This window comes from Heterocephalus glaber, unplaced genomic scaffold, assembly GCF_053883595.1.
Source record: "Heterocephalus glaber isolate CG9 unplaced genomic scaffold, H.glaber_assembly_v1.0 deba00001481, whole genome shotgun sequence".
In the NCBI taxonomy this organism is placed as follows: domain Eukaryota; kingdom Metazoa; phylum Chordata; class Mammalia; order Rodentia; family Bathyergidae; genus Heterocephalus; species Heterocephalus glaber.
The window spans coordinates 31,678,844-31,705,349 of NW_028258317.1; the positions used below are offsets into that span (position 1 = coordinate 31,678,844).

At 36.9% G+C, this 26,506-nt stretch overlaps 1 protein-coding gene across 21 annotated transcripts in view; it reads right to left on the reverse strand.

The window, feature by feature from the left end:
- Positions 1 to 26,506, reverse strand: part of Focad (focadhesin) — a 357,541-nt gene that overhangs the window by 268,253 nt on the left and 62,782 nt on the right. For 19 of the 21 annotated variants that reach the window (XM_087183408.1, XM_087183411.1, XM_087183405.1 and 16 more), the window contains one exon: positions 12,746 to 12,850. The exons of 1 other annotated variant lie outside the window; for it this stretch is intronic. In XM_087183408.1, coding sequence (XP_087039534.1) covers positions 12,746 to 12,850 — 105 coding nt within the window. Of the gene's footprint in view, positions 1 to 8,795; positions 10,339 to 12,745; positions 12,851 to 26,506 lie in introns of those variants that run through there. One more of the 21 variants, XM_087183416.1, reaches the window with a different exon arrangement.

Genomic DNA, 26,506 nt, shown 5'->3' on the forward strand with positions numbered 1-26,506 from the left:
CATAAATGACAAGAACTTTAGGAGGCACAAAACTATAAAGCATGGTACCAGTCTCAAGGCATTAAAAAGACTATGATTCTAATTTCATTCTGCCTTACATTGGTAACCAGTCAATCATGGACACATTTTTTAGCTTCTTATGGTAGTATAGTTAACAAAAACTAATATTAGATGATAATAACAAGAAATGAGAAACTAAAATCCTTAAAATAGAAAACATGTAAAATTATTCAGTTACAAAATTAAAAAATCTTCTAAAATAAATGCATTAATACAAATGCTAATTTGGGTTTGAGGGAAAATGAAATTATTTTCCCACTTAAAATATTATAATTAGAGCATTTAAAATGCTATAAGGCTAAGTACAGTTCACTCTTGATGTATTCAAGGATTATTAAATTTATGGATTATTCAAGATTTTTCTTTTCTTTTCTCCTCTCACTTACTGCTTGTTAGCCATTCCACTTCTTTCAAGTACATTCAACAGAAAAAGGTCAAAGTAAATGGAAGGACCCACAATTTAAACAAGTCAAGTTGACAAGTTTATATTAGAAGTGCTACTGATCAAGAAAAAAGAAAGCAAATAAAAGAAATAATGTGGTACTTAAAAAACCCACCAAAACCACGTGTAGTGTAATTCCAGCACTCTGGGAGGCTGAAGCAGGAGGATTAAAAGTCTGACCCCCGCCCAAGCAACTTAGTGAGACCCTGTCTCAAAAAGATAAAAACAGAAAGGACTGGATGTAGCTCAGTGCAAAGATCCTAGGTTTAATCCCTAGTACTGCAAAAAGAAAGAAAAGAAACCCACACCAAAGCAAAATCTAGGTTATCCCTCAATATTCAACTATCCTCAAACCCGCTATTGGAGTTGCGAGGAGTCGTTTGAGCAAAATCTTTTGTTAAAATGATAGACGGAATAACCATGCAATCAACTTGATCATTTGTAAAGTTAACAGTGTCAGCCATCAAGCTATACAAGTTTTGAAAAAAATATTTGGTACATCATAATTATTTTTATGTAAGTGATAACTATATATCGTCACTGGAATCATTTACTATTATGTGGCCAAGGCCGTACCCCAGATAAAGGTAAAGTGAGGAGGAAGGATGAAATAGTTGGGGACAGAACATAGAATTAAGCAACAAGAATACTGAATTTACATTCTGGTTCTGCAACAAACCAAGGGATCCAGGCAAGAAAATTAACCTCTCTCAGTTGGTCTCTTCCATCAGTAAAGTAAGGTTAAGTGCCTAAAAGAGCTGAAGTTACACACACCTACAAAGCCCTAAACACAGAATGCTCAGAACTAGACGAAACTCAACAAAGGCAGAAAGCTACTAAGAGTTTTGTGCCAAGGGGCTCAGTGGATCTGCCACCTGCCTTACAAGCACAAGGTCCTGAGTTCAATCCCTGGTACCAAAAACAAAACAAAAAAAAAAGAATTCTGTGCCAGACTTAAATGACCCTAAAGCCAATGTCTACTAACATCTAAAACCTCAAAAAACAAGTCTCCTATTTACAAAAATAGGAGAAAATAGGGCCGTATATTTAGCTCAGTGGTTTCGCTGCCTGCTGCACAAGCCCAAGGATCTGAGTTTGAGCCCCAGTACCATAAAAAAAAAAAATAGGAGAAAACTCAGAGATAAACCATCCTACACTTTTATATTTTAGGGAAGTAAAAAGTGCTGTGTCCAGAGGAGTCTACAGGAATTTTAAAATCAGAATTCCTTAATTCCTGAGACAATCAATAGATTCTGCTTACTCCTTAAAAGACAGTAACACTGTTTCTAAAGATCAAAATCAATACAAACCAGATAACCAGGTCAACCTCATAAGCCTCTAGTGCCTATAATGTCTTTTTAACTATGCTTTTTCTGTGTGCCTCCACTCCCACATGGATGAACCAACTTGCTGTACATGATTTGGCACTTACCTGTTTTCTTTTAAATTACAGATGTTTTAATTGCTATTTTAAGTAAAGCATGCAACATAACATTTAGCAACTAGAAGTACTCCATAAATACACACTATATGATTACGACAGTTTGTATCTTGAACTGCAGTGTAACCAACTCGAAAGCCAGGTCTACCTGCTCCTGGTCTTTTTTCTTTCCCTTTCGTAGCTAAATGCACATATATAATGAACACAGTTACATATATAACACATACATATACACACATGTGCATGCACACACATGCACGTGTGCACACCACACACCAATCTTTTTAAACTCTTAAACTGGCTCATTCGTGTCCCAGATCAAGACAAACCAGTTTGCCACAGACTCTTTAACACACTGTCCCAAAGTCAAAACTGTTTAGAGAAGGGAAAAAAGCACAAAGGACACATGCGAAGTTATGACCTAAGATACTCCAGCACTCCCCAGCCTTTACTAATATTGTCAACAGCACAGAGCAGTGCATGCATCTTAGCAGAAGGCAGCAGGGGAGGAATGAGCGATTTATGCACGGTTCTGCTAGACTAGTAGAGGCAATGATAAAGTATGTAACTGAATTCAACTTTCCAAGAATAAATACATCATTCTTAATAGATATGAAGGGATAAAAAAAATTAGTCTCCTGGTCAGTAAATGAGAAAGCAAAAGTTATTTGTAACCTTTAGGTCACCTCAACCTCTTTGCTACACCTCTGAATATAGGAAGCTATGATTTGATTTACATCATAAATTCAGCGACAGACACAGATTGCCATTTCTGTGTGAGGAAACAATGCCTCCAGTCACCATGCATTTTCATCTATGCAGCTGTGACCCTGGCACTTTCAGAAGCATAGCATAGCACTTACTACATCAAATATGCATTTTAAAAGCATTTCTCTACCTGCTCTGAATTTTGATTTGAGACTGCTGGTTAGAAGCTGAATTTTTTTAAATTTCTACAGACAAGTTAAAAGATGCATAGCAACAAATTATTATAAAGATTCTACCATGAATATTATTATAAAAAAGGAAAACATGAATCAAGGGAAAAACCAAACAACAATGAACTGTCATTTTTTAGCATAATTTTTTTTAAAAATAGATTTTATGTGCTTTCCACATAAATTCCTAAGAAGAAGACTTAGAGCAAAACTGATTTTAATTTTGATATTTTTGACTGATTACATTTTTTCTTCAGGTCTGTAACACAGGGAGCACATAAGATTTCTTTGAAACTACATTTCATATTTCAATGCTTTTGCCCTCACACTGAATCTTTCCCAGGATCTCTGTTTTTGAGAGCTAGGATTGTAATACAAAGCTGTCAATGTCAGAAATGTAGAACATTTTTAGGTACACAGTAATGGCAAAAGGTAAACATGTAAGTACTTAAGATCCAAAACCTTTCCTTCATCAAGATACATGCCATGATAACACACAAAAAAAGCTAGAGATAAAGAGGCTAATAAGGCAAAAATTATAATAGTCTTGTGGTCTTAGGGAAATTTATCAGCAAATTATTTTATCAATTTTTACATTAATCACCTAATTTAGAAGAACAGATAAAGTACTGACTAGTAGCTATCGCTAGCTGGAAAACTGTACAATATGTGTAGCTTATTTTCAGATGTGATTATAAATTCCAAGTGCAAATCCCAGGTGATCAGAATCATGAATTGTGATCAAAGACTTTCCTGATAGGAGATGGGAGAGAAAAGAGGAAATAAAACCAAAAGCAAAACATGCAGCTCCACAGAAAGGTACTGCAAAGGCACAGATTGGGGCCAGGGATTTAGCTCAGTAGTTCCACCACCTGCCTTGCAAGCACAAGGACCTGAGTTCGATCCCCAGGTACCAAAAAAACAAAACAAAACAAGACACAGATGGCCTTGGGAAGTATTATTGAGCTATGCTTGCCCAATTACTGCCCTAGCTTCTTTTTCATCCTTAATTCTAGTTGATTTTCTTTTATATATACATTGTATTAGTAATATATAATTACATTTATCTTAGGGAATTGGTACATATAAATATCACAACTTAATCATTTTTATCTGGAAGGCTTTCTAAGGGCCATATCTGACAATGATACTCCATTCTTTCCCATCTTCCTACTCCTAATTTTTTTTTCTTTATTTTTTGGTACCGGGGATCGAACTTGGGACCCTGCACTTGCGAGGCAGGCCGGGAAACCACTGAGCTAAATCCCAGGCCCTCCTACTCCTAATTTTTATTTTTTACTTTTTATTTTCCACAGACCCTTTGAAATATATGAATAAATTTGGGCACATATATATATGCACATTTTCTAGAAGAAAGGCCAAAACTTTTAAGAGATTCTCAAAGAAAGTCTTGAAAACCCCCAAAAAAGGATAAGTACTAATAAATTAAAGCTAAGTTTATCTACGGTAATTGCTGCAATTCAGCTCTGCTAAGTTCCTGCTTTGAACAACACTAAATACCAACCCCCAAAAGATTATATATAATGGGTTCTGCCCAGAAATAGTGGCTCCTTGAATATTTAAGTTTTGAAACTTCAGCAAAATAAAATTAATGTATTCCACTGATTCTAATCCTGTATGACAGCTTGATTGTACAGTATAAATGATTAAATAATGGTACTAGGCTTGCTTTATGCTAAGTAAAACCAAACATCTACACTTCAGGGACCTCATTAAATAATATATTCAATTATTGAAATAATCAGTCCTTCCAAAAAAGCAAAATGCTCACTTTGATAACAAAAGTATATGATAATAGCTGATGGCTGATTTGTATATGCATGCATTAGAAGAGTCTATGCAACCTCATTAAGAAACTATAAATGTAATAGAAGAACTTATGTAGAAATGAAAATAATAGCTAAACAACTACTGCCACTAATTCAAAATTAAATTTCATTTTTGGTAACTTACAACAAGTAGTTTAGCTTTAGAGTAAATATAAAAGTCAAACACACACACACACACACACACACACACACACACACACACACACAAAGCCAAAAACACTAGAAAATCCTTTCTCTTAATAAACATCAAAAAAAAATTCCAGGGTAACTAAAATGTACAATATCCAGGCAATGCATGAGAAGGAATGAAGCACTTATACATGCTACAAAATGGATGAAACCTTGAAAATGTTATGCTAAGTTAAAGAAGCCAGACATAAAGAGGTCACATATTGTATGATTCCATTTATATGAAATGTCCAGAATATGTAAATCCAAAGATATAAACTGTTTTCTAGGGATTGGAGGTCAGAAGTTTTAGAGAATGACTGGCAATGGGTATTAGGCTTTTTTCTGAAATAAAGAAAACATTCTAGAATTGCATAATGGTGATGGCTAGATAACTTGGTGAATATAATCAAAATCATTGACATACACTATATATGTTTCACAGTATGCAAATTATACTATTTTTTTTTAAAGCATTAAAAATATTCTAAATTGGGCCGGAGATTTAGCTCAGTGGTTCCGCCACCTCCCCTGCAAGCACAAGGAAGCGCACAGTTCAATCCCCAGTACCAAAAAATATATATATATTCTAAATTTAACTCAGTCATTCACTGCTGTGTTATTGACCTTTTTTTCAATTTTAGAAAAATGCATGTATCATGTGAAGGATAACTATATAATTAGCATAAATGTATTAATTTGGATTTCCCGAAAAAAGAAAAGAACTTCAAATCCAGTGTCACATAGCCCCCTCAATATCCCTGACTGATAGTTTACTGTTTCTGCCACTAAAATATAACTCTATCTCTTTTGCCTCTGATAAATGTGAAGGGAGTGGTGGAGTTGGGAAATCACCATTCTGTATTATCAAAGTGAAAACTGAAGGTGCTGAACGTAATGAGCAACAGGATATCTGGCCTCAAAGCATCTTCCCCACAGACTGTTTATTAGCTACAATAGGAAAAAGTTATACACACAATGGAGAAATCAAAAAACACATACTAAGTGATCAAAGCTCAAACCCCAGTAAGGAATGGGGTGGACACGCAGGCCTCCAGGTTTGACACCCTCAGGCCACAACATTGTTTACACAGTATTCAAAAAGTGCATGTCTGGGGATTTAGCTCAGTGGCCCCACGCCTGCCTCCCAGGCTCAAGGTCCTGAGTTCAATCCCCAGTACAAAAAAAAAAAAAGTGCAATAGCTATGAAAGACAAGAAGAGGATGAAAAAATGCTGCAAATTTTAAAAAAGATATTGACAACTAAAGGCAACATATGACTTAAACTAGGTCTTAGGGCTGCAGATGTGACTCCAAGGTAGAAGTCTTGGGTTCTATCCCCAGCACCACCAGAAAGAAAAAGAAAGAAAGGAAAGGAAGAAAAAGGAGCCACAAAAGGACATTATTGAGAAAACTGACAAAACTAGATATAGTATGATAACACAAATGTGGCAAAATGTAAAAACACCAGTGATCCTGAGTAAATAAAAGTCTTTGTCACTATTTTTGAAACTGTTCCAAAACTTTAAAAATAATTTCAAAACAGTATGGTATAGTAAAATGAAAAGCCTTAAACTAGGCATGGTAGTCCACACCTGTAATCCCAGCATCCTAGAGGCTGAGACAGGACAATAGCCTCAAGTTGGAGGCCAGCTTGGGTTACATAGTGTGGTCAAGACCAGACTAAGTACATAGAAATACTTTGTCTCAAAAAAATGAATGAACGGGGCCGGGGATTTAGCTCAGTGGTTCCACCACCTGCCTCGACGCTGAGGACCCAGGTTCGATCCCCGGTACCAAAAAAAAAAATGAATGAACGAAGGAACAAATGAGAGGGAGGGAGGGAAGAAAAAAGAAAGAGAACAAATGAACAAATGAACTTACCATGACTCATTTTCTAGCCCATGGCCCTGACCTCTATCCAGCGTCTCCCTCCTTGAGCACTGAACTCAGCTGCCCTGCTTTCTGTGAGCTCCTCTAGTGTGCCAAGTTCTTTCACATAGCAATGTGCAGGCAGGCACCACAGAAAACACTTCCTGAACTATTCATGTGGCTGACTCTATGTCATCCTTCAATGTGGGTTATAAGAGACAATGCTTAGAAAAAGCCAGTTATCAAAATTTTTAAATGGGGCTACATTTTGATACCCACAACCATCAACTGCCCTTTGCACACTTACAACTGTATTTATCTGGGTCTTGCTGTTGTTTCTCTTTATTCAAAAACCCTCAGGGATAAATTTGCTTTCAGTGCTGTCAAAGAATCAATATGAACTATGAAGTATCTTGGCCTTTAGACCATATAGCTCTTAAATTCTTAAAACTAACTCTTCATCCAAATAAACTACATAACACTACAAAAATGAGAAACAAATGCAGAATGCATAACTTTAATCAACTCAGGGTACAAACTATCCATGACTACTGGCCTAATCGCCCACTTCAGAGCACACCATCTGCTAAATCATTTAATATTCGCTTATTTCAGAAAGTACAGCTTGATGTTGATCAAACCAAACCTTCCCACAAAAAAATTCTTAACATTTGATATTTGTGCGTGTCAGCCACTGTCTGGCACATCAGAACGAAGCATGAATTTTGGAACAAGCAGTTACTGCTCATGAATTCACAGCTATTTCCTCACTTTAGCTGAAGGAAAAGAGATTTTTAAAAGATTGCCATAATATGAATATGCAGAGGAAAAATCAAAAGCAAAAGCACACGATAAAATTTCAAGAAGGAAATGACAAATTACAAAGCAAATGAGAAAAATGAGCCTTTAATAATTTACAAACCCTAAAAATTTATTCAGTCTCGCAACAAAAATACTAACCAAATATTTATTCTCTGCCCCACTACCTATATGATCAATATTAGAAAAGTCGTCAATAATTTAGTTAAATATAAGTGTTACAGAGAGTAGGGTTCTAGTTAAACAATACTCAGAACAAAGGGAGAAAAAAGAAAGTCAAAACTAAAGGATATTTCATTAGTAGTAAAAAGAAAAATGTTAATTAACATTAAAAATTGTTCATAAACAGAAAAATGTTTCTGAAGTTCTTGAAAACTTACGTACTTATACCAGAGGTCATAACCTCATTGCCTATGAACTGTATACTCTGAGCAGATGTGTTTTGCCAGCCCATCTTGTACTTTTTAAAATCTGAACTCGTTGACAATATTTAATGAGAAAAATTCACATCAAAAATCTTACCAACCTGAAGGTCTGACAAAGATGAAAGCCCCCCTGCCTGACTGCAACAATAGGCCAGTCATTCTGCACCCTACCTGCAAGCTGGGAGTCACACAGTAGCTTTGGGAAAATATCAATGTCCCAGACCGACCCTCCCATTATTCTTGGTAGATAGGAATGTGTGTACTTAAAAGTTGCTCTAACATCCAGCTAGAGGTGAGACTCATGGGACTTGTGTTTTACACTTGGTAAATGCTCTTCAGTTAATCACAATAACCAAATATACTGAATTGTTCTTCTAGTTACTCCCATCCTCAAAAATACTGACAACTGCAGCTGGGTGTAAATATCCCCACCTAATCTTGTTTAAGTCACCAAGCTAAATAAGAAATGCCTAGAAAAAGGTCTGGTTAAGCAATCTTAGCTTTAGCCATATGCACTGTATTCCAAAGTTCTTCAAAGATGGTCAGTAGTTCACCTGCGTTCAAACCCCATAATAAAGTATAGATGCAAGGCCATGTTCCAGACATGTATAGCCAAAGGTCAAATGAGCTCCTATGCACAGTAATCACTGAAAACCAGAGTGATTTCTAAAAGAGTGTCCAGGTCTCTTCCCCTCCTGCTCATACAACCCAACCACCATCTGACCATGAACTGGGACACACATTGGGGCCATGAAGTATTTCATTGAATAAATTATCTTACATTCCTTTCTGGGATCTGCAGTTGCCTTGTTCTCCTTGCACTGTTTTCCTTTAGAATTGTTCTCTGGTCCTGCTCTTGGCCTCTCCACTGTGCACGGCTGACACAGCAAGACAAACTTGGTGCAGAGATCTCTTGCCTCCCAGATATGGAACAGAAGGAAAGAGGCATTTCTGAGCCACTCAAGATCCCTCTAGCAGACCCCAGTGGGGTCTCTATAGCTCACAGGTGGTGCTACCCAGCTCTTAGGGCTGCAGAAATACTGCTCACTTGTGATGCACAAATAGCCTTTATCCGTCTCCCTGAGGACAAACATGCTGATTCCCAAGTCTCACACAAAACTACTGAATGAATGAGAACGTCTGGCAAGTGGGACTGAGAAACTATACTTCTAACAAGCTTCCTAGGTGGCTTCCATGAGTAAGAAATCTGAGAACCATTAAGTTCTAGGTAAAACAAAAAGAACATCTTGCCTAGGGCTTCCTTCAGGAAATTGACAGGGGCCAGGAGAAGCCAGTGACTAAGATTCGTGGCCCTCAAATATTCTCTCCATACTAGAACAACTTATGCAATTGTGTACAGGCCCATTTAAAATGACCAAATATTTTGTTTTCTTAAGATTCCAATTAATGAGCCATTAGAATACAAAGAAAAATTTAAACCCTAACTGTATACAAGAAAAGTCCTTAATACCATAAAAACATAGATTAATTTCATACTCACAAAACTTACAGTTACCAGTACAATTACCTGTCAAAACTTACAGTTACCTGTCATACAGTTACCAGTACTTCTATTTTAAATTAATCCTACATCATAACCAAAGGACACCTCTCAGCAGAGTTCTTAGCCCTCATCTCCTTCTTAATGCTTTCTTACACAGCTCATCAGTCTCCTCTCCAACGCTGGATGCTGCTGCTAACCAACATGTGGCAAAGAAGGCTCTGAAACAGCATGACAATTTTATGCTTGACTCAGGTAATCATAGCTCTCTTGAGGAGAATCTCCTCTTCAAGCTCACCTCTCTTCTGTTTCTGCTATCACAATCCCCTCTGGAGAAGCTAAAGACTCTTATCCTGTCGATTACACTCTACTGATTTATAGCAGCACGGAGCATGCACATAAGGGCTCTCCATAAACATTACCAGATTATGCCAACTCAGGTGACTGATTCTGGACCTCTTAATGTGCCACCTATCTAAAGACAAACCTTATGTATCCATTCATTCTTTTTGGTTCCTCAAATTAAGCTATTCCTGCCTTACACCTATTCCCTTTTGAAAATAAGACTGCAGTTAAAAGAACCAACTATAACAAAAAGTGAATTATAAACAAGTAAAACATTACAGATGACTGGAGGTCCAGCAAACAGACAGTGACAATCAGAATGAAAATGAGAGTGACCTTAATTCCTCTGCATGATGCGAAAGTTTCTTTTATTGTCATTGAAACCAGCACATCTTAAACAGTAAGGTGCCTGTGAGTTACCCAGAACATCTTTCTAAAACACCTGCTCTGATCCAGGGAGTCTGCCATAGAATCCAAGTCACTGCCTTCCTAAACAAGCTCCCAGGCAGTGCTGATGCCATGCAGCTCTGCTACTTACTTATGGTGTGGGAGGCCGCACAGGGTCACTAGGGAGCTTGTTAGGCATCCTGAGTGCAGCCTAGGGTAAGGACAGAGTCTGCACCTCAGCAAGATTTCCAATGAATCAGCACTCTGGGCTGGTGAGCAGCTGACTGCCACATTGTGCTCACTGTGAAACAGAAGCACCTGATCAGTTAAAAAAACACCAAGCGTCACTGCAAAGATTTGGTCCGGTTGGTCTGGAATATTTGACTCTTCCCATGTGTGTTTGTTTCTAAGCACACGCAAATGGTTCTAATAAGCTGCCACTATTGAGAAGCCAATATTAAAAAATACCCCACTGGCAGGGGGCAGGGGTGGGGGGTGAGGAATGGTGTGATTGCAAATGAGTGAGGAGTTTCTAGGAGAAGATGAAATGTTCTAAATTGATTGTGGTAATGGTCATATAACTGTGAATATGCTGAAATCCACTGAATTATATATTGTTAATGAGTTAATCATATTTTATGTGAATTATATCTCAATAAAATTGATACAAAAATTAATTTAAAACTTAAAAGCTTCCCTATTTACAAATAAATAACCCTCACTGAACAACAATAAAAAGGAATTGTGTTCTCTCCTGGAACTCAGGCCCAAGACTTTGAACTTCTTCTTTTTTTTGAAATTTCTTTTTAAAAAGAAGAAACACTAAAGTCTCTCCAGAAATACTAAGATTTGCTCCTCTAAAAGACCGATTCTGTTCAAGGCAATACATGAAGGGGAAACCCGAAACTTGCCTTACAAAGAGCACTACCACATTTTTAAAAAAGCATACTTAGGCCAGGGATTTAGCTCAATGGTTTCGCCACCTGCTGCACAAGCACAAGGACCTGAGTTCGATACCTGGTACCAAAAAAATAAAAAAGTAAAAATAAATAAAAAATAAAATTTAAAAAGCATACTTATCAATTTGAAACTTTACCCAGCACACTACAAGTTTCTAGAGTATTTTCAAATAAATAATTTTCTTTCTGCTTCTTCTATTTAAAAACAAATCAATAAATTAATTGTACCACATTCCTCCAACTTTTTATGTTTGAAGATATTCACAGAATAAGCAAAGAAAAATATATAAAATGCAAATCCAATCTTGTTTTTAAAAATAGCTTAAGAAACTCTCAGTAATGTACTCATAAAAATAAAAAAGATCATAAGCAGCCCTAAAATTACAGGGAAGATCATGGTAACATGTGAAATATTATTTACTTTTTATCGAAAGTAAAGCAGTATAAACACCAATAAGCAAAAGGTAGGTTCTCTCATGGCTTTTGACCCCTGTAGAGTCAAAGTCTCAACACTACATTCACCGTTAATCTCAAGCCAATCACGGCTCACTAACACCCAATTTCCCTTCCCTGCCATGTCCCTACAGCCCATGTGAGCCATCTTCCCTCCATAAACCAATGTCCTGTTCATGGTTCCACAGTCTCATCCTTTGGAAATGGGCACATTTCGGATCTGTCACTGAAGAGTTTTTTTCAGACAACATAAACTGATTATGTGCACCTTCCAGATCCTCCACTAATGAGACCCCTTCTCTTAAGAAACAGCTTTCCGGGGATACTATCATTCTTTCTTGTCCATAGTCTCACAATAAAATCCAACGCATTTTACTATTATTGCTGCTATCTTTTCCTTTTTTAAATAATTCTATCTGTTACATTCTTATTTTTATAGCATTCTATAAAGACAAAGAAAACATTCCTAATTACTGAACTCGCCCTGGGTAACAACACTGGCAGACAACAGTCTTCTAGTAGGGTAGTACCTCAGTACTAGTCGTCAACTGTTCCTCAGACTACCAAAAACTATCAACGAAGTGTTTTGGCTGGAAAGGGTAGCAAGCCAGGAACCAACCAACACCAACAAGCTCTAGCTTATGGGTCAAGTACCAAATGAATGATGAGTACTGGGACAAATTTTTCCCATCAAAACTTGTCAAGTACTAAATTAGACAAATTTCAAAGCAATCAAGTACCAAATATGACTGTACTTTTATGCTGAGGAAGCTTACCCTTGTGCCTCACCTGAACTCCTCATGCTTTAAGTACATTTGCTCAGTGAGCACTTCAGTGTTCATAATAATAGGAGACAGTTATATACTCTAAGGCAAAAAGAATAATCTTAATTTGGGAACCAATTTCAACCCTAAGCAACCAACCTTAAAACTCACTTTAGTGATCAACTCTATCTCAATCCTCTTTGAAATAGGAACCACAATCATTGTTCTACTGCTAAGTAACTAATTCTTAGTGGATTATCATGTCTCATATCATGCCTTAACAATTCAATTTTCTCTTAGAAAGACAGGAGAAAAGACTTACCTAATAGTATATATATGCTGAATGTTTTTTCCCCCACCTTGTCCTTCCTTTAGAGCTTGCATTTGTAATAATTTCATAATGGCTTTTATCAAACCATGTGTATTCCTGTAAAGAAATAGAAGAACATGTAACACACAGAAAGTGAATGTGCTAACCAGGTGTTTAATCTTACATGTGTGTATGCGTGTGTGTGTGTGTTTTGCTGGGGATTTAACAAAAGGCCTCACACATGGTAGGCAAATGCTTTACCACTAAGCTACATCTACAGCCCAATCCCACCAGTTTTAAACAACTGAACCCTAGCCACCCACACTGAGCAGTGGCCGCCATGGGCACCCAGTTCATTCTGCAGCACAGTGGAGGCCCATCTGACACATTTAAAGGAGGAAAAAAGGGCCACAGAATCAAACCATTCAACTACCAATCACCTCCCTATGCACTCGTGGAAGGAAAAATCAATCAAAAAAAAAAAAAAAACCAGCCCCATAATTTCAAGCAGTGATCACACCAGTCACCAGAATGAATGATCAAGTACTTTATTTATAAACATTAGCAGACTATGAAAAATAACTAGAGTTATGAAATAGATCAACCACTCAAAAAACTGGACTCGGGGACCAATCACAACAAATAATCAATATTAAAAGATAATTAATGGAAAGAGAATAACACTACATTTTTTATTTTCTGTAGAGGTAAGAAGGTAATACAACAAAAAGAAAAATAGCATGCCCTTTTTAAAGTAAGACTACTCCTGGGAACTAGAAAGAAATCTTAGAAATAAAAGACTATTTGTTAAATAAAAAAGTAACTATTTCTTAATGATGGGTGTGGATATTGACGATCTACTGTAAGCAAGCACACTCCCAGGTGCTTAACATATATTATTACATCATTTACTATTCACATTAGAACAGTTTATAAATCACTGTTAAATCAGAAGTTAGGACAACACTCAGATTTCATTAGATATTATTTTGGGCATTTAAATGAGGTGTTACTAGCGTATTTTTTTGGTTTTTTGTTTGTTTTGTCTTTTGTTTTTGATACAGGGTCTCGCTGTCCTGAGTGTAATTTTTAAGGCAGCAAAATATTTGACTACACTAGGCCTGAACTGCCTGCACTATGGCTACTGTGGTCCACATGTGGCTAGTCCAAATGGAGATGTGCTCTAAGTATAAAATACATCCTGGACTTAAAAGAGAATGTAAAATGTCATGTATAGTTTTTAATGTTGATTACATGTTGAAATAATATTTTTTACATATTGGGCTACATAAATATATTATTAAAATTAACAGCACCTGTTCCTTTTTACTGTTTTAATATGCTACTAGAAAACTTTGAATTACATGAGACTTGCTTTTGTGACTCACATTGTGTTTCCATTGCACAGCAATGCTGTGAATATGCACATGGTTTAGTTTTTAAGTGGACTCTTTAGAGAGTGTTGAGGTTTCCCTCGCGGGTAAAGCATTTTCCAATTTTTACAATGCTTGTTTTCTATTTCATATGGACTCTCTTATGACCACGGTGGACTCAGACAAATCTTTTGTGACAGGTAGCTGTCATGTACATGGTTTCTCTCCTGTGTGGGTAGTCTGTCTCATGAACAGAGGTCTCGATACTGCATGAAAACTTTTCCACACAAATCGTCTCTCATGTGTTCTCTGATGGATATAAAATACTAGCTTTGTTCACATTCCCTACAGTAGTACTTTGTCAATTCTATGGTACTTTATTTTTCTCAACAAACTGGCCAGTTAATCCCACTGCAACACAATACAAATTTAAAGTAAGTTTTAAAAACTAGAATGAACTATAATTGTCTTACAAAGGTATGCCTGCACGGCACTCCTTGAAACCTTCCTTGGGTAACACAGATTTTGTCTTTTTTTCTTCCTTTGGGATTGCTGAGATTCTTGAGAACTTTATCTACTGACTCTTAAGTGCCCAGACTCTTCTTACTCCAATGCTTCAGAAGAAGATATCTCAAACATCTACACTTTTAAAATAAATGCCTTGCTGCCTGCCTTGCAAACACAAGGTCCCAAGTTCAATCCCCCGGACCAAAAAAATAAATAAATTAAAATAAATGCCTTCTTTGCAATTCTTCACACTCATTCACTTTGACAGAATCAGAACCTTTCTGTAGCTGAGGATTCTGCACTACAAAGAATGGTACTTCCAGTATATCATGTTCTTCATAATTCTTCACAATTTCCTTTTCAAAGGCCTAGAGATCTTTCAACATATAAATCTTAAATGTTCTATCACAAATTTATTAAGAACCTGCTCTTAGGCCTAAGTATCTAGCCTTTCAACATCAGAAAGCAGAACTCAGAGTCTCCTCCTCAAAGCCTCAGTGGGACCTGACTCTCCAAATACTTCATGTACACTCTGTAACACTGGCCCACTAGCTGTTGGGGGTACAGTCTCGGCTTTTGAAAGTCAGATCCTCAGGACAATACAAGGGTCTGTGGTTCAGATCCAGTCTTGTGCCCAAATGTTATGAGACCATGAAACGGCAGGCTTGTAGCTGCATCAACCCGAACAGGTAAATCCTCATCATTACTGAGTGAGTGAGCACTTACAGAAACCCTGTATTTGACTGAGACCTGTGACACTATAGGGTCTTCTTTGGGGAAAGGATCACTACTTCTTCAGAAGCCTTCTTGTCCTCTAGCCTTCAATGTGTATGGAACTGGAAATCAGCTCTAAACTCTAACTTTAGCAAAAATGACTACTTATACACAGTTGGAGAAAGTCCAGGCCTCACCCACTAAACTCACAGATCACACTCCTGGGCCGAATGATTAACTGAAATGATATCTGTTTTAAATGATCATTGTTGACTGAATTTTTGGCTGAATTTCTTCCAAAAAACATAGATCCACTAAATAAATCTTTTTTTGCCTGTAAAACTATGTTAGTTTTCCTGTGATTCTTAAATAATTTGAATCCCCAACCCTTTGTGAAAACAGTAGAATGACACAGAAAAGCAAAAACAACACATCTGTATTGAATTCCAAGGGGCTCAGAGAACCACTAAAGCTGATAAATGAACTCCAAATTTACTCTTTAAATTTGGTCTCATTATTTCAAGTGAGTGGATTAATTTTTTTTACTTAATTACACTTTAGGTATACATAATGATCACATTTATCATAAGAAATTTGTATAAGAAATGATATATCTTACTTTCATGACAAAGGGCACCTTAGGAACTGCGTGAATACCAAACCAGCACTCTAAAGAATTTAACACAATATCCTAGGAACAGACATTGAGGATCACAACCCCAGGAAGAAAAGCAGAATGAACCCATCTGGCATGACAAGAAATTAAATGTAAAGGGAGAGAACTCAACAAAAAGAAAAAGCCATGGAAATGACAAGTCAATACGTTTCAGTTATAATCATCAAAGTTAATGGTCTCAATTCACCAATCAAAAGAAATAGACTGGCACAATGGGTCAAGAAGCAAAATCCAACAATATGCTGCATATAAGAAACACACTTAATTCAAAAGGAAACCCACAGACTGAAAGTTAAAGGGTGGAAAACAATACTCCATGTGACAGGAACCCGAAAAAAGCAGGAGTAGCTATCCTCTTGGCAGATCAAGTAGATTTCAAACCAACACTGATTAAGAGAGATGAAGGACACTACATCCTTGTAAATGGAACAATCCAAGAGGAAGAGATGACAATCATAAATATCTATGCACCAAACACTAGTGCACCCAACTATATAAAACAAATACTAACGGACATGAAAGGTCATATATGCACTAATACAATTGTAGTGGGGGACCTCAACACCCCACTGTCACAAATAGATAGATAAACTAGACTAAAAATAAGTAATGAAATACTAGAATTCAATCTAACTCTTAGACAAATGAACTTAACAGATATTTACAGAGTCTTCCACCCCACAAAATCAGAATACACATTCTTCTCAGCTGCACATGGGTCATTCTCAAAAACAGACCACATACTCACACATAGAACATGTTTAAGTAACTGCAAAGGAATTGAAGTTATCCCCTGTATATTATCAGACCACAGTGCGATGAAATTGGAGATCCATAGCAAAAGAAACTCAAAAAATTTCATAAACACGTGGAAACTGAACAACACACTTCTGAACAACCAATGGGTCACAAAGGAAATTAAAGAAGAAATCAGACAGTTCCTTCAATTAAATGACAATGACAATACAACATATCGGAATCTATGGGACACAATGAAAGCAGTCATACAAGGGAAATTCATAGCAGTGAACATGCATATTAGGACAACAGAACGAGCCCAATTAAACAACCTGATGCTGAACCTCAAGCTTCTAGAAAAAGAAGAGCAGGACAACCCCAAAGCTCATACAAGGGAGGAAATTAGAAAGATCAGAGGAGAAATCAATGCAATGGAGACTAAAAGAACAATACAAAAAATCAATGAAGCCAAGAGTTGGTTCTTCAAAAGAATGAACAAAATTGACAAACCTTTAGCCAACCTTGTCAGAAAAAGGAAAGAAAAGGCCCAAATCCATGCAATTAGGAGTGAAAAGGGTGAAACTACAACAGACCCAGCAGAAATCCAGATGATCATCAATACCTACTTCCAGAATCTATACACCAATAAGATGGACAACACAGAAGAAATGGACAGATTCCTAGATACATATGAATTACCAAAGTTGAATGAAGAAGACCTAAAAATTCTGAACAACCCAATATCAACCAATGAAATTGAAAAGGTAATTAAAAACTTATCAACTAAGAAAAGCCTGGGCCCTGATGGCTTCATTGCTGAATTCTACAAGACATTTAGAGAGGAACTGCTGCCACTACTGTTTAAACTCTTCATTGAAATTGAAAGGGAAGCAATACTCCCAAATTCATTCCTGGAACCAAGCATCACCTTGATTCCCAAAGCAGAGAAAGACGCAACTGAAAAAGAGAACTATAGGCCAATCTCACTAATGAACATAGATGCAAAAATCCTTAATAAGATACTGGCAAACAGAATGCAGAAGATCATCAAGAAGATCATACACCCTGATCAAGTGGGATTCATCCCAGGGATGCAGGGATGGTTCAATATATGAAAATCAATTAATGTAATACACTATATCAATAGAGCCAAGGACAAAAACCATATGATTATCTCCATAGATGCAGAAAAAGCATTTGACAAAATCCAACATGCTTTTATGATAAAAACCCTACAAAAAATTGGAATAGATGGTCTCTACCTCAAACTGATAGATGCCATCTATGAAAAACCAACAGCCAATAGCATACTAAATGGTCAAAAACTGAAATCCTTCACACTCAAATCAGGAACAAGACAAGGATGTCCACTATCACCACTCTTGTTCAATATAGTTCTGGAAACATTAGCCATGGCAATTAGACAAGAGAAAGAAATAAAAGGAATAAAGATAGGTAATGAAGAAGTCAAATTGTCATTATTTGCAGATGACATGATACTCTATATAGAAGACCCCCAGAACTCCACCAAAAGTCTTCTAGACTTAATAACCAAATTCAGTCAAGTAGCTGCTTACAAGGTCAACACACAAAAATCAATAGCTTTCCTCTACACCAACGACAGACTCACTGAGAGAGAAATAGGGCAAATAATTCCTTTCACAATAGCATCCAAAAAACTGAAATACCTAGGAATCATCGTAACGAAAGAAATCAAAGACTTCTTCTCTGAAAACTATGGCACTCTGAAAAGAGAGATTGAAGATGATATCAGAAAATGGACAGACATCCCCTGCTCCTGGTTAGGAAGGATTAATAGAGTGAAAATGGCCATACTTCCAAAACTGCTATATAGATTTAATGCAATTCCAATTGAGATCCCAGCAGCATACTTCATAGATCTCAAGAAAACAGTCCAAAAATTCATTTGGAACAAGAAGAGACCCAGAATAGCAAAAGCAATTCTAGGTAACAGAGACATGGCAGGGAGTGTCACAATCCCCAACCTGCAACTATACTACAAAGCTACTGTGATAAAAACAGCATGGTACTGGCAAAGAAACAGACTTGAGGACCAGTGGAACAGACTAGAAGATGCAGAAACAACACCAGACACACTCAGCCATCTAATCTTCGACAAAGGAGCCAAACACCCTCACTGGAGGAAAGATAGCCTCTTTAATAAATGGTGCTGGAAAAATTGGGCTTCAACTTGCCAAAGATTAAAACCAGACCTGTATCTCTCATCATGCACTAAACTGAAAGCAAAATGGATTAAAGATCTAAATATTAAAATAGAAACTCTGAACCAGTTGGAACAGAGGTTAGGTAGAACCCTTGAAGACATCGGTGTAGGAAAAGATTTTATGAACAAAACCTCAGTTGCCCGTGAACTAGCACAAACAATCAACAAATGGGATCTCTTCTTATTAAAAGGCTTCTGCACAGCAAGAGAAACCACCAGCAGTGTGAAGAGACAACACACAATGTGGGAAAAAATCTTCACCTGCTCTTCCTCAGACAAAGGTCTACTATCTCGAATCGATAAAGAACTTAAAAAGATCAGACCTCCCAAATTTAAAGACCCAATCCAAAAATGGGCCTCTGAAATGAACAGACATTTCTCAGACAAAGAAGTAGAAATAGCAAATAAATACATGAAAAAATGTTCAACATCACTGGTCATTCGAGAGATGCAAATGAAAACAACACTGAGATTCCACTTCACTCCAGAAAGAATGGCTGCTATCATGAAATCAACCAATAACAAACGCTGGCAGGGCTGTGGGGAAAGAGGAACCCTGCTCCACTGCTGGTGAGAGTGTAGACTGGTGCAAGCACTGTGGAAATCAGTATGGAGATACCTCAAAGAACTAGGACTGGAAATCCCCTTTGACCCCGCTATTCCACTCCTGGGGATCTTCCCCAAAGAATTCAAAGAATCATACCACAGTGATATATGTGCACCCATGTTCATAGCAGCACAGTTTGTAATAGCTAAAACTTGGAAACAGCCCAAATGCCCATCAACTGGAGACTGGATAAAGAAAATGTGGGTTTTTTATAAAATGGACTACTACTCAGCCATAAAAAATGAGAAATTAGAGACATTTATAGCTAAGTGGATGCACATTGAGGCAATACTCTTAAGTGAAATAAATAGAACACACATGTATAAATACCAAATAGTTTCTCTGGTGTGAGAAACTGAAAGTGTAAATAAGGACTAAAATGTATAACAGGTAATGTGAAATAGGAAGAAAAGGGGCAAAGGGGAAGGAAATGGGAGGGCTAGGGGAAAGGATAGAAGGGAATAGGATTAATATGAGAAAATGGAAAAATAGGAACAAAATCTTTGTAAATAGGAATGGAGGGGTTGAAGGGAGGGCTGGGCAAGGGTGAAAAATAAGAAGCAAGAGAGACTATGTAAAGGTGCAAATTTCCAATGATGAATGTCATTATATTGTATACCTAAAATGTACCAATGATGAGAATGAATAATCGATAATGTAAAATAGGAAGAAAAGGTCCAAAGTGGTAGGGGTGGTGGGAGGGGCAGGGGAAGGGAAAGAGGGGAAAGCAAAAATGCTGAGAAATGGAAAAAAATGGAAATAAAGTCTTTGTAAATAGGGAAGGGTGGAGGGCGTGAAGGGAGGGCTGGGAATGGGGAAAAAATAAGAACCAAGATGCATTATATAAAGGTGCAATTCCCAATGGAAAAAAAAAAAAAAAGAAATGATATATCTTGATTCTTATTTTTTCTCATTCCCCTACCCTCCCTTCAACCTCTCTTCTCCTCCTTATTTACAAAAGCTTTGGATTAATTTTTATTTAAACTCCTTTAACAGAATCTTCGGCCACTTACCACTGAAAAAATATCTCAATATCCTCATCTATGTGATCTAAAATCTAATATGCCAACCTCATATATTGTATTGAAGAAAAAATAAGAGCATTTTAATAAAGTAACCAGTTATTTTTTTTAAGTTATGAAGTACACTTACAACTATACTAGAAAGATTATGTTTTCTGCTGTGCAGGGCCAGGGATTTAGCTCAGTGGCACCATGCCTGCCTTGCAACCACAAGGTCCTGAGTTTGATCCCTGATACCAGAAAAAAAAAAAAATAGTAAGCCCAACTATCAGAATTAATGAATGGTGAAGCCTGGAATCTGCCTAAAAATAATTTCAAGCCACCTGAACTTCTAAAAAAATCCTAGTATTCTCTATCTCTTCTCAGAAAATCCACTTTTGTTTGTAAGCCTTTGTTACGCTGTACCTGAAATCTCTTGCAAAATTAAAAGTTTTCATTGAATTCTACATGTTCGCAGAAAAAGGTTATGGTAGTTTCAATAATGCTGAAAGTCAAAATTGCGAATTAGAAGGAATAACCATCAGAGAAGCAAAAATCAAGATAGAAAATATTTTCAGTGGAAGTCTTCACACTGAAAAAGCTACCAAGTACTAGCCAAGATTTCTGAAATTGTTGCTGACATTTCTCAAATCCAAACATAAAAAGAAAATCCTATAAATGCTCAGATTTTATAAAATAAAGTTTATTTAAAAAAAAAATCAGACTGACATCATTTTTAATTTGGTATCAGTGTGTTTTGACTCAGTGATTCCCTACATTGCCGAAGCTGGGCTCGAACTTCTAGGCTCAGCCAATTGTCCCATTGCAGCCTGCTTAGTAGCTGGGACCACACATGCACACCACTGCACCCAGCTGGGATCAGAATCCTCACCTGCAAAGCTGAAGGAAGCAATGTATACAAAGTTATGAGGAAAACATTTATAAAGCTCAATAAGCCTAAACTTCCTAAAAAATGAAAGTAATGTATGAGGACCAAAGAAATAATTTCAGATATAATACTCTGAAAAATTTCTAAAGAAGTTCTCTAGTTAAAAGATAATGCATGCCAGGAATTTATCTCAGTGGCACTGCACCTGCCTTGCAAGCATAAGGACCTGAGTTCGATCCCTGGTACCAAAAAAAAGATAATGTATGACAAAAGCTAAGTGTGGTAGAGCACACCTGTAATCCCAGCACTTGGTAAGTTGAGGCAGAAGGATCACCACCAGTTTGAAGCCAACCTGGGCTCCACAGTGAGACCCTTTCTCAGCAAAAAGGTAACGCATGACAGGCTAAAATAAAATCAAAATGGATTAAAGACCCAGATATTAAAAAAACAGAAATACTAAAAGATAAAATAGATAAAACTCTTTAAAATATAAGCAAAGGTCAAGACTTCTGAAAAGAACCCCAGTTGCAAAAGAAATAACATTAAAAAATCAACAAATGAGATTATATGAAATTTTCAAACTTCTGCACAGCAAAGCAAACAACTAACCAAGTGAAAAAACAATCTATAGAATGAGAAAATAGCTAGGCATGGTGGCGCACACCTGCAATCCCAGCACTGAGGAGGCTGAGGCAGGAGGATCAACACAAGTTCGAGGGCAGCCTGGGCTACACAGTGAGTTCAAGGCCAGCCTGAAATACAAAGCAAGACTCTTGTCTAAAAAAAAAAAAGGAAAAATAATTTTTGTCAGAAACTCCTCCGACATAGGTCTAATATTTAGAATATATAAAGAATCAAAAAACTTACACCCCCAAAATAAAAGACCCAATCAAAGAATAGGCAAATGAAATGACAACATTTCTCAGAAGAAGAAATGGCCAATAAGTATATGAATAAAATATTCAACATCTTTGGACTTAAGAGAAATGCAAATTAAAACACTAAGATTCCATCTTACTCCACAAAGAATGGCTATCATCAAGAACTCAAAAAACTTAGAAGAGAGATAGCTAGAAGAAAGTAGGGAAAAGTTCAATACTTTTCCAAATTGTTTCCAAAAAAAAATTTTTTTTTTTTGGTACCGAGGATCAAACTCAGGAACTTGCACTTCTAAAGCAGGCAGCGGCACCACTGAGCTAAATTCCCAGCCTCAAAACTATTTTAATGTATTTGTTTCATTTATACTACTAGTTTATCTCAGCTCACTGAAAAGAAAGTCTTGCATTATTATGTTTCTTTTTTGTAAGAATCTTTTGGGTTTGTCTTGTACTCTGAGTACTTTGAAGATAATGATACACAGTGTATTACTTATTATTATTCTCTTATTTTGTTATGAAATTTTGTAGTTTTTTTCATAACATAAAAAGAACTCACAAAAGCAAATGCTCCTGGGGGGAGGGCAGGGGGAAAAATTGTACAAGAAATATGGCAATCAGAACGGAGATTCCTCAAAAACTACAAACAGAAATTCCATTTGACCCAGCTATTCTCCTTCAAAGTATCTTCTTGAAACAGTTAAAGATATCATATTACAGTGATATATAAATATGTTTATAGCAGAAAAACTCATAATAGCTAAATCTTGGAAGTGGCTTATATGTCCATCAACAGATGAATAAATAAAAAAAATGATGTATATATACACAAAGGAGTACTACTCAGCTATAAAGAATGATAAATTTAAGGGCTGGGGATTTAGCTCAGTGGTTCCGTCACCTGCCTTGCAAGCACAAGGACCCAAGTTCGATCCCCAGTACCAAAGAAAAAAAAAAGAATGATTAATTTGAGTCATTTATAAAAAATGGATGCACCTTGAGAAGAGAATACTTATTGAAATAAAGTAGAACACAGACTTAAATATTGCATTGTTTCTCCTAAATGAGAAACTCAAAGTACAAATAATTTAAGGAGCAAACTTAAAGTCAGAAAATAGGAAACAGGGAGATCTTTTACAAATGGAAAGGGGATCTAGAGATAAAGGGAGGGAAGGAAAGAGGAAATAAAGAGGATTAGGATGTGATATGTACAGGGCTAGGGATTTAGCTCAGTGGTGCTGCCACCTGCCTCACAAGCTCAAGGTCCTGAGTTCCATCCCTGGTACCAAAAAAAAAAGATGTGATATGTACATATATCACTTCCCTACGATGATGTATTCATATTATGTATTGCAAACATGTACTAATAAAATAAATAAAAATTAGTCCAGAAAAAGAAAAGATAGGATGATGTGATAGGACTTGGGGTACAGATCAGTCAGTGGCAGTACACTTTTGTAACACGCTTAAAGCCCTGAATTTGAGGCAGTTGGGGTTGGCCACAGGGGTGGTGGCATGGAGCTCGCGGTCTGCTTAATCAGCACTGAGTCATGCGTGGGCACAATGGCCACACCACCCACGCTGGTGTCCAGGAAGATGTGCTCACTGTCTGACCAGTAATCGTCCAGCACTGAGGAGCAGAGCCACCCCCAGTGCCAAGGAGGTGACCCTTCCGGGCCACCATACCACCGCCCCCAGTGCCAAGGAGCAGAGCTACCCCAAGCGCTGAGGAGGAGCCTTCCAGGCTACCGCACCACCACCCCCAGCACAGAGGAGGTGAGCCGCGCGGGCACCAGCAACACAAACCCCCGCCCCCACATTGAAATAAGAAGACACGTAAACAAGTCTCAAAACCAGACTTCCAGGTCACCTACAGCAACCCTGAAGGGAAGCAAGATGGAACAATCTGATACTCAACCACCTGGACTCCCTGAACTGGGGAAAAAAAAGAGGATCTGGAAAAAATGAAATCAGAAATAATTTCTCACATAACAGCAGAGATTGTGTCCATAGTGTAAGACATGATTCATAAATCTAGAGAGGACACAGGTAAAAAAATAGAAGAGCTGAGGAACATGATGGACTCTCAACATAGGAAACAAATGGAATCCATAAAACAGATGCAAACAGATTTCCAGGAGATGAAAAACTCCACTGAAAGTTTCAGCAGTAGAATGAGCCAATGTGAGGACAGAATTTCAGACATAGAAGATAAGATTGCAATTAGTGACCAGGGAAAGAAAAATTGCTTTAAAATTGTAAGGGACCACAAGAAATCAATTCAGCAGCTGCTAGATGATGCAAAGAAGAATAACATTAGACTGATTGGAGTCAATGAAGAAACAGGAGAGAGTGCAGATGACATAAAAAAACTGTTCACAGAAGTGATGGCAGAAAACTTCCCAAGCAGGGGAAAAGAACTTGACATACAGATAACTGAGGCATATAGGACTCCAACTAGCCTTGATCAAAACAAAAATCTACACATAGGCATACATTGTTAAGATTCTAGAAACCCAACCGAAAAACAAAGTTCTACAATCAGTTAGAGAAAAGAAACAAATCAAAAGAAAATCACATACAAAGGAAAGCCCATCAGAATCACAGCAGACTTCTCAACACAAACCCTCAAGGCAAGAAGAGCTTGGAATGACATATTCCAAGCCCTAAAGGAAAACAGCCTCCAACCCAGATTGATGTACCTTGCAAAACTATCTTTCAAAATTGATGGAGAAATAAGATACTTTTATGACAAAGAGCACCTTAGGAACTTCATGAATACCAAACAAGCACTCCAAAACATTTTAGACAATATCCTAGGAAAAGACAACAAGGATCACAACCCCAGGAAGCAAAGCAGAATGAATCCAAGAAATTAAATGCAAAGAGGGAGAATCCAACAAATAGAAAAAGTCATGACAATGATAAGTAAATATGTATCAGTTATAACCATCAACGTTAATGGTCTCAATTCACCAATCAAAAGAAATAGACTGGCAGAATGGGTCAAGAAGCAAGATCCAACAATATGCTGCATACAAGAAACACACTTAATTCAAAAAGAAACTCATAGACTGAAAGTTAAAGGGTGGAAAACAATATTCCGTGAGACAGGAACCTGAAAAAAAACAGGAGTAGCTATCCTCTTGGCAGATCAAGTGGATTTCAAACCAACACTGATTAAGAGAGACGAAGAAGGACACTACATCCTTGTAAAGGAAACACTCCAAGACGAAGAGATGATAATCAAAAACATATATACACCAAACACTAGTGCATTCAACTATATAAAACAAATACTAATGGACATGAGAAATCAAATAAGCACTAATATAATAGTAGTGGGGGACCTCAATACCCCACTGTCACAAATAGATCAACTAGACAAAAAATAAGCAACAAAATACTAGAACTCAATCAAACTCTTGAACAAATGAATTTAACAGATATTTACAAGAGTATTCCACCCACAAAATCAGAATACGCATTCTTTTCAGCTGCACACAGATCGTTCTCCAAAATAGACCACATACTCACTCATAGAACATGTTTAAGTGCAAAGGAACTGAAGTTATCCCCTGTATATTATAAGAAACCTAAACTCGCCTAAATGAAGTGTTCCTATTGAAAAGTCTGAAAAAAAAAAACCCTCAATTTGATTCTTAGCATAGCAAAAAAAGAAAAAAATAATGCACAGTGATTCCACAGCCTTGAAGGAATATACAATAAAACAATGAATTATCTACTTTAAGATGCTGATTTTATTATAGGTATAGTTGCTATTTTTAACATAAATACTCAGAAGTAATTGAGACAATAAAAAGGTATAGACCACAAAAAACTTCAGTCAGCACAAATACCAGAAGAGCTGAATATAATTTTTCAAAGGTGTTTATACATATTGATGTAATTGTTAAAAGAGGATGGAGGTGGTTAAAAAAATAAAAAGAAGAACTTAAAGAAACCAATATGCAACTAAAGTTTCAGAAAAGTTAGTGGGGAGGGTTTTCAAGGAAGAGAATACAAAATTAAGAGACTATCTGAGATTAAATATTTACAATATACATTTTAGACAAAGAGTTAATGTCAATAAAACAAAAAAGCAACAAAATAAGACAAATCAAACAATAGAAAAAAGCTGAGAATAT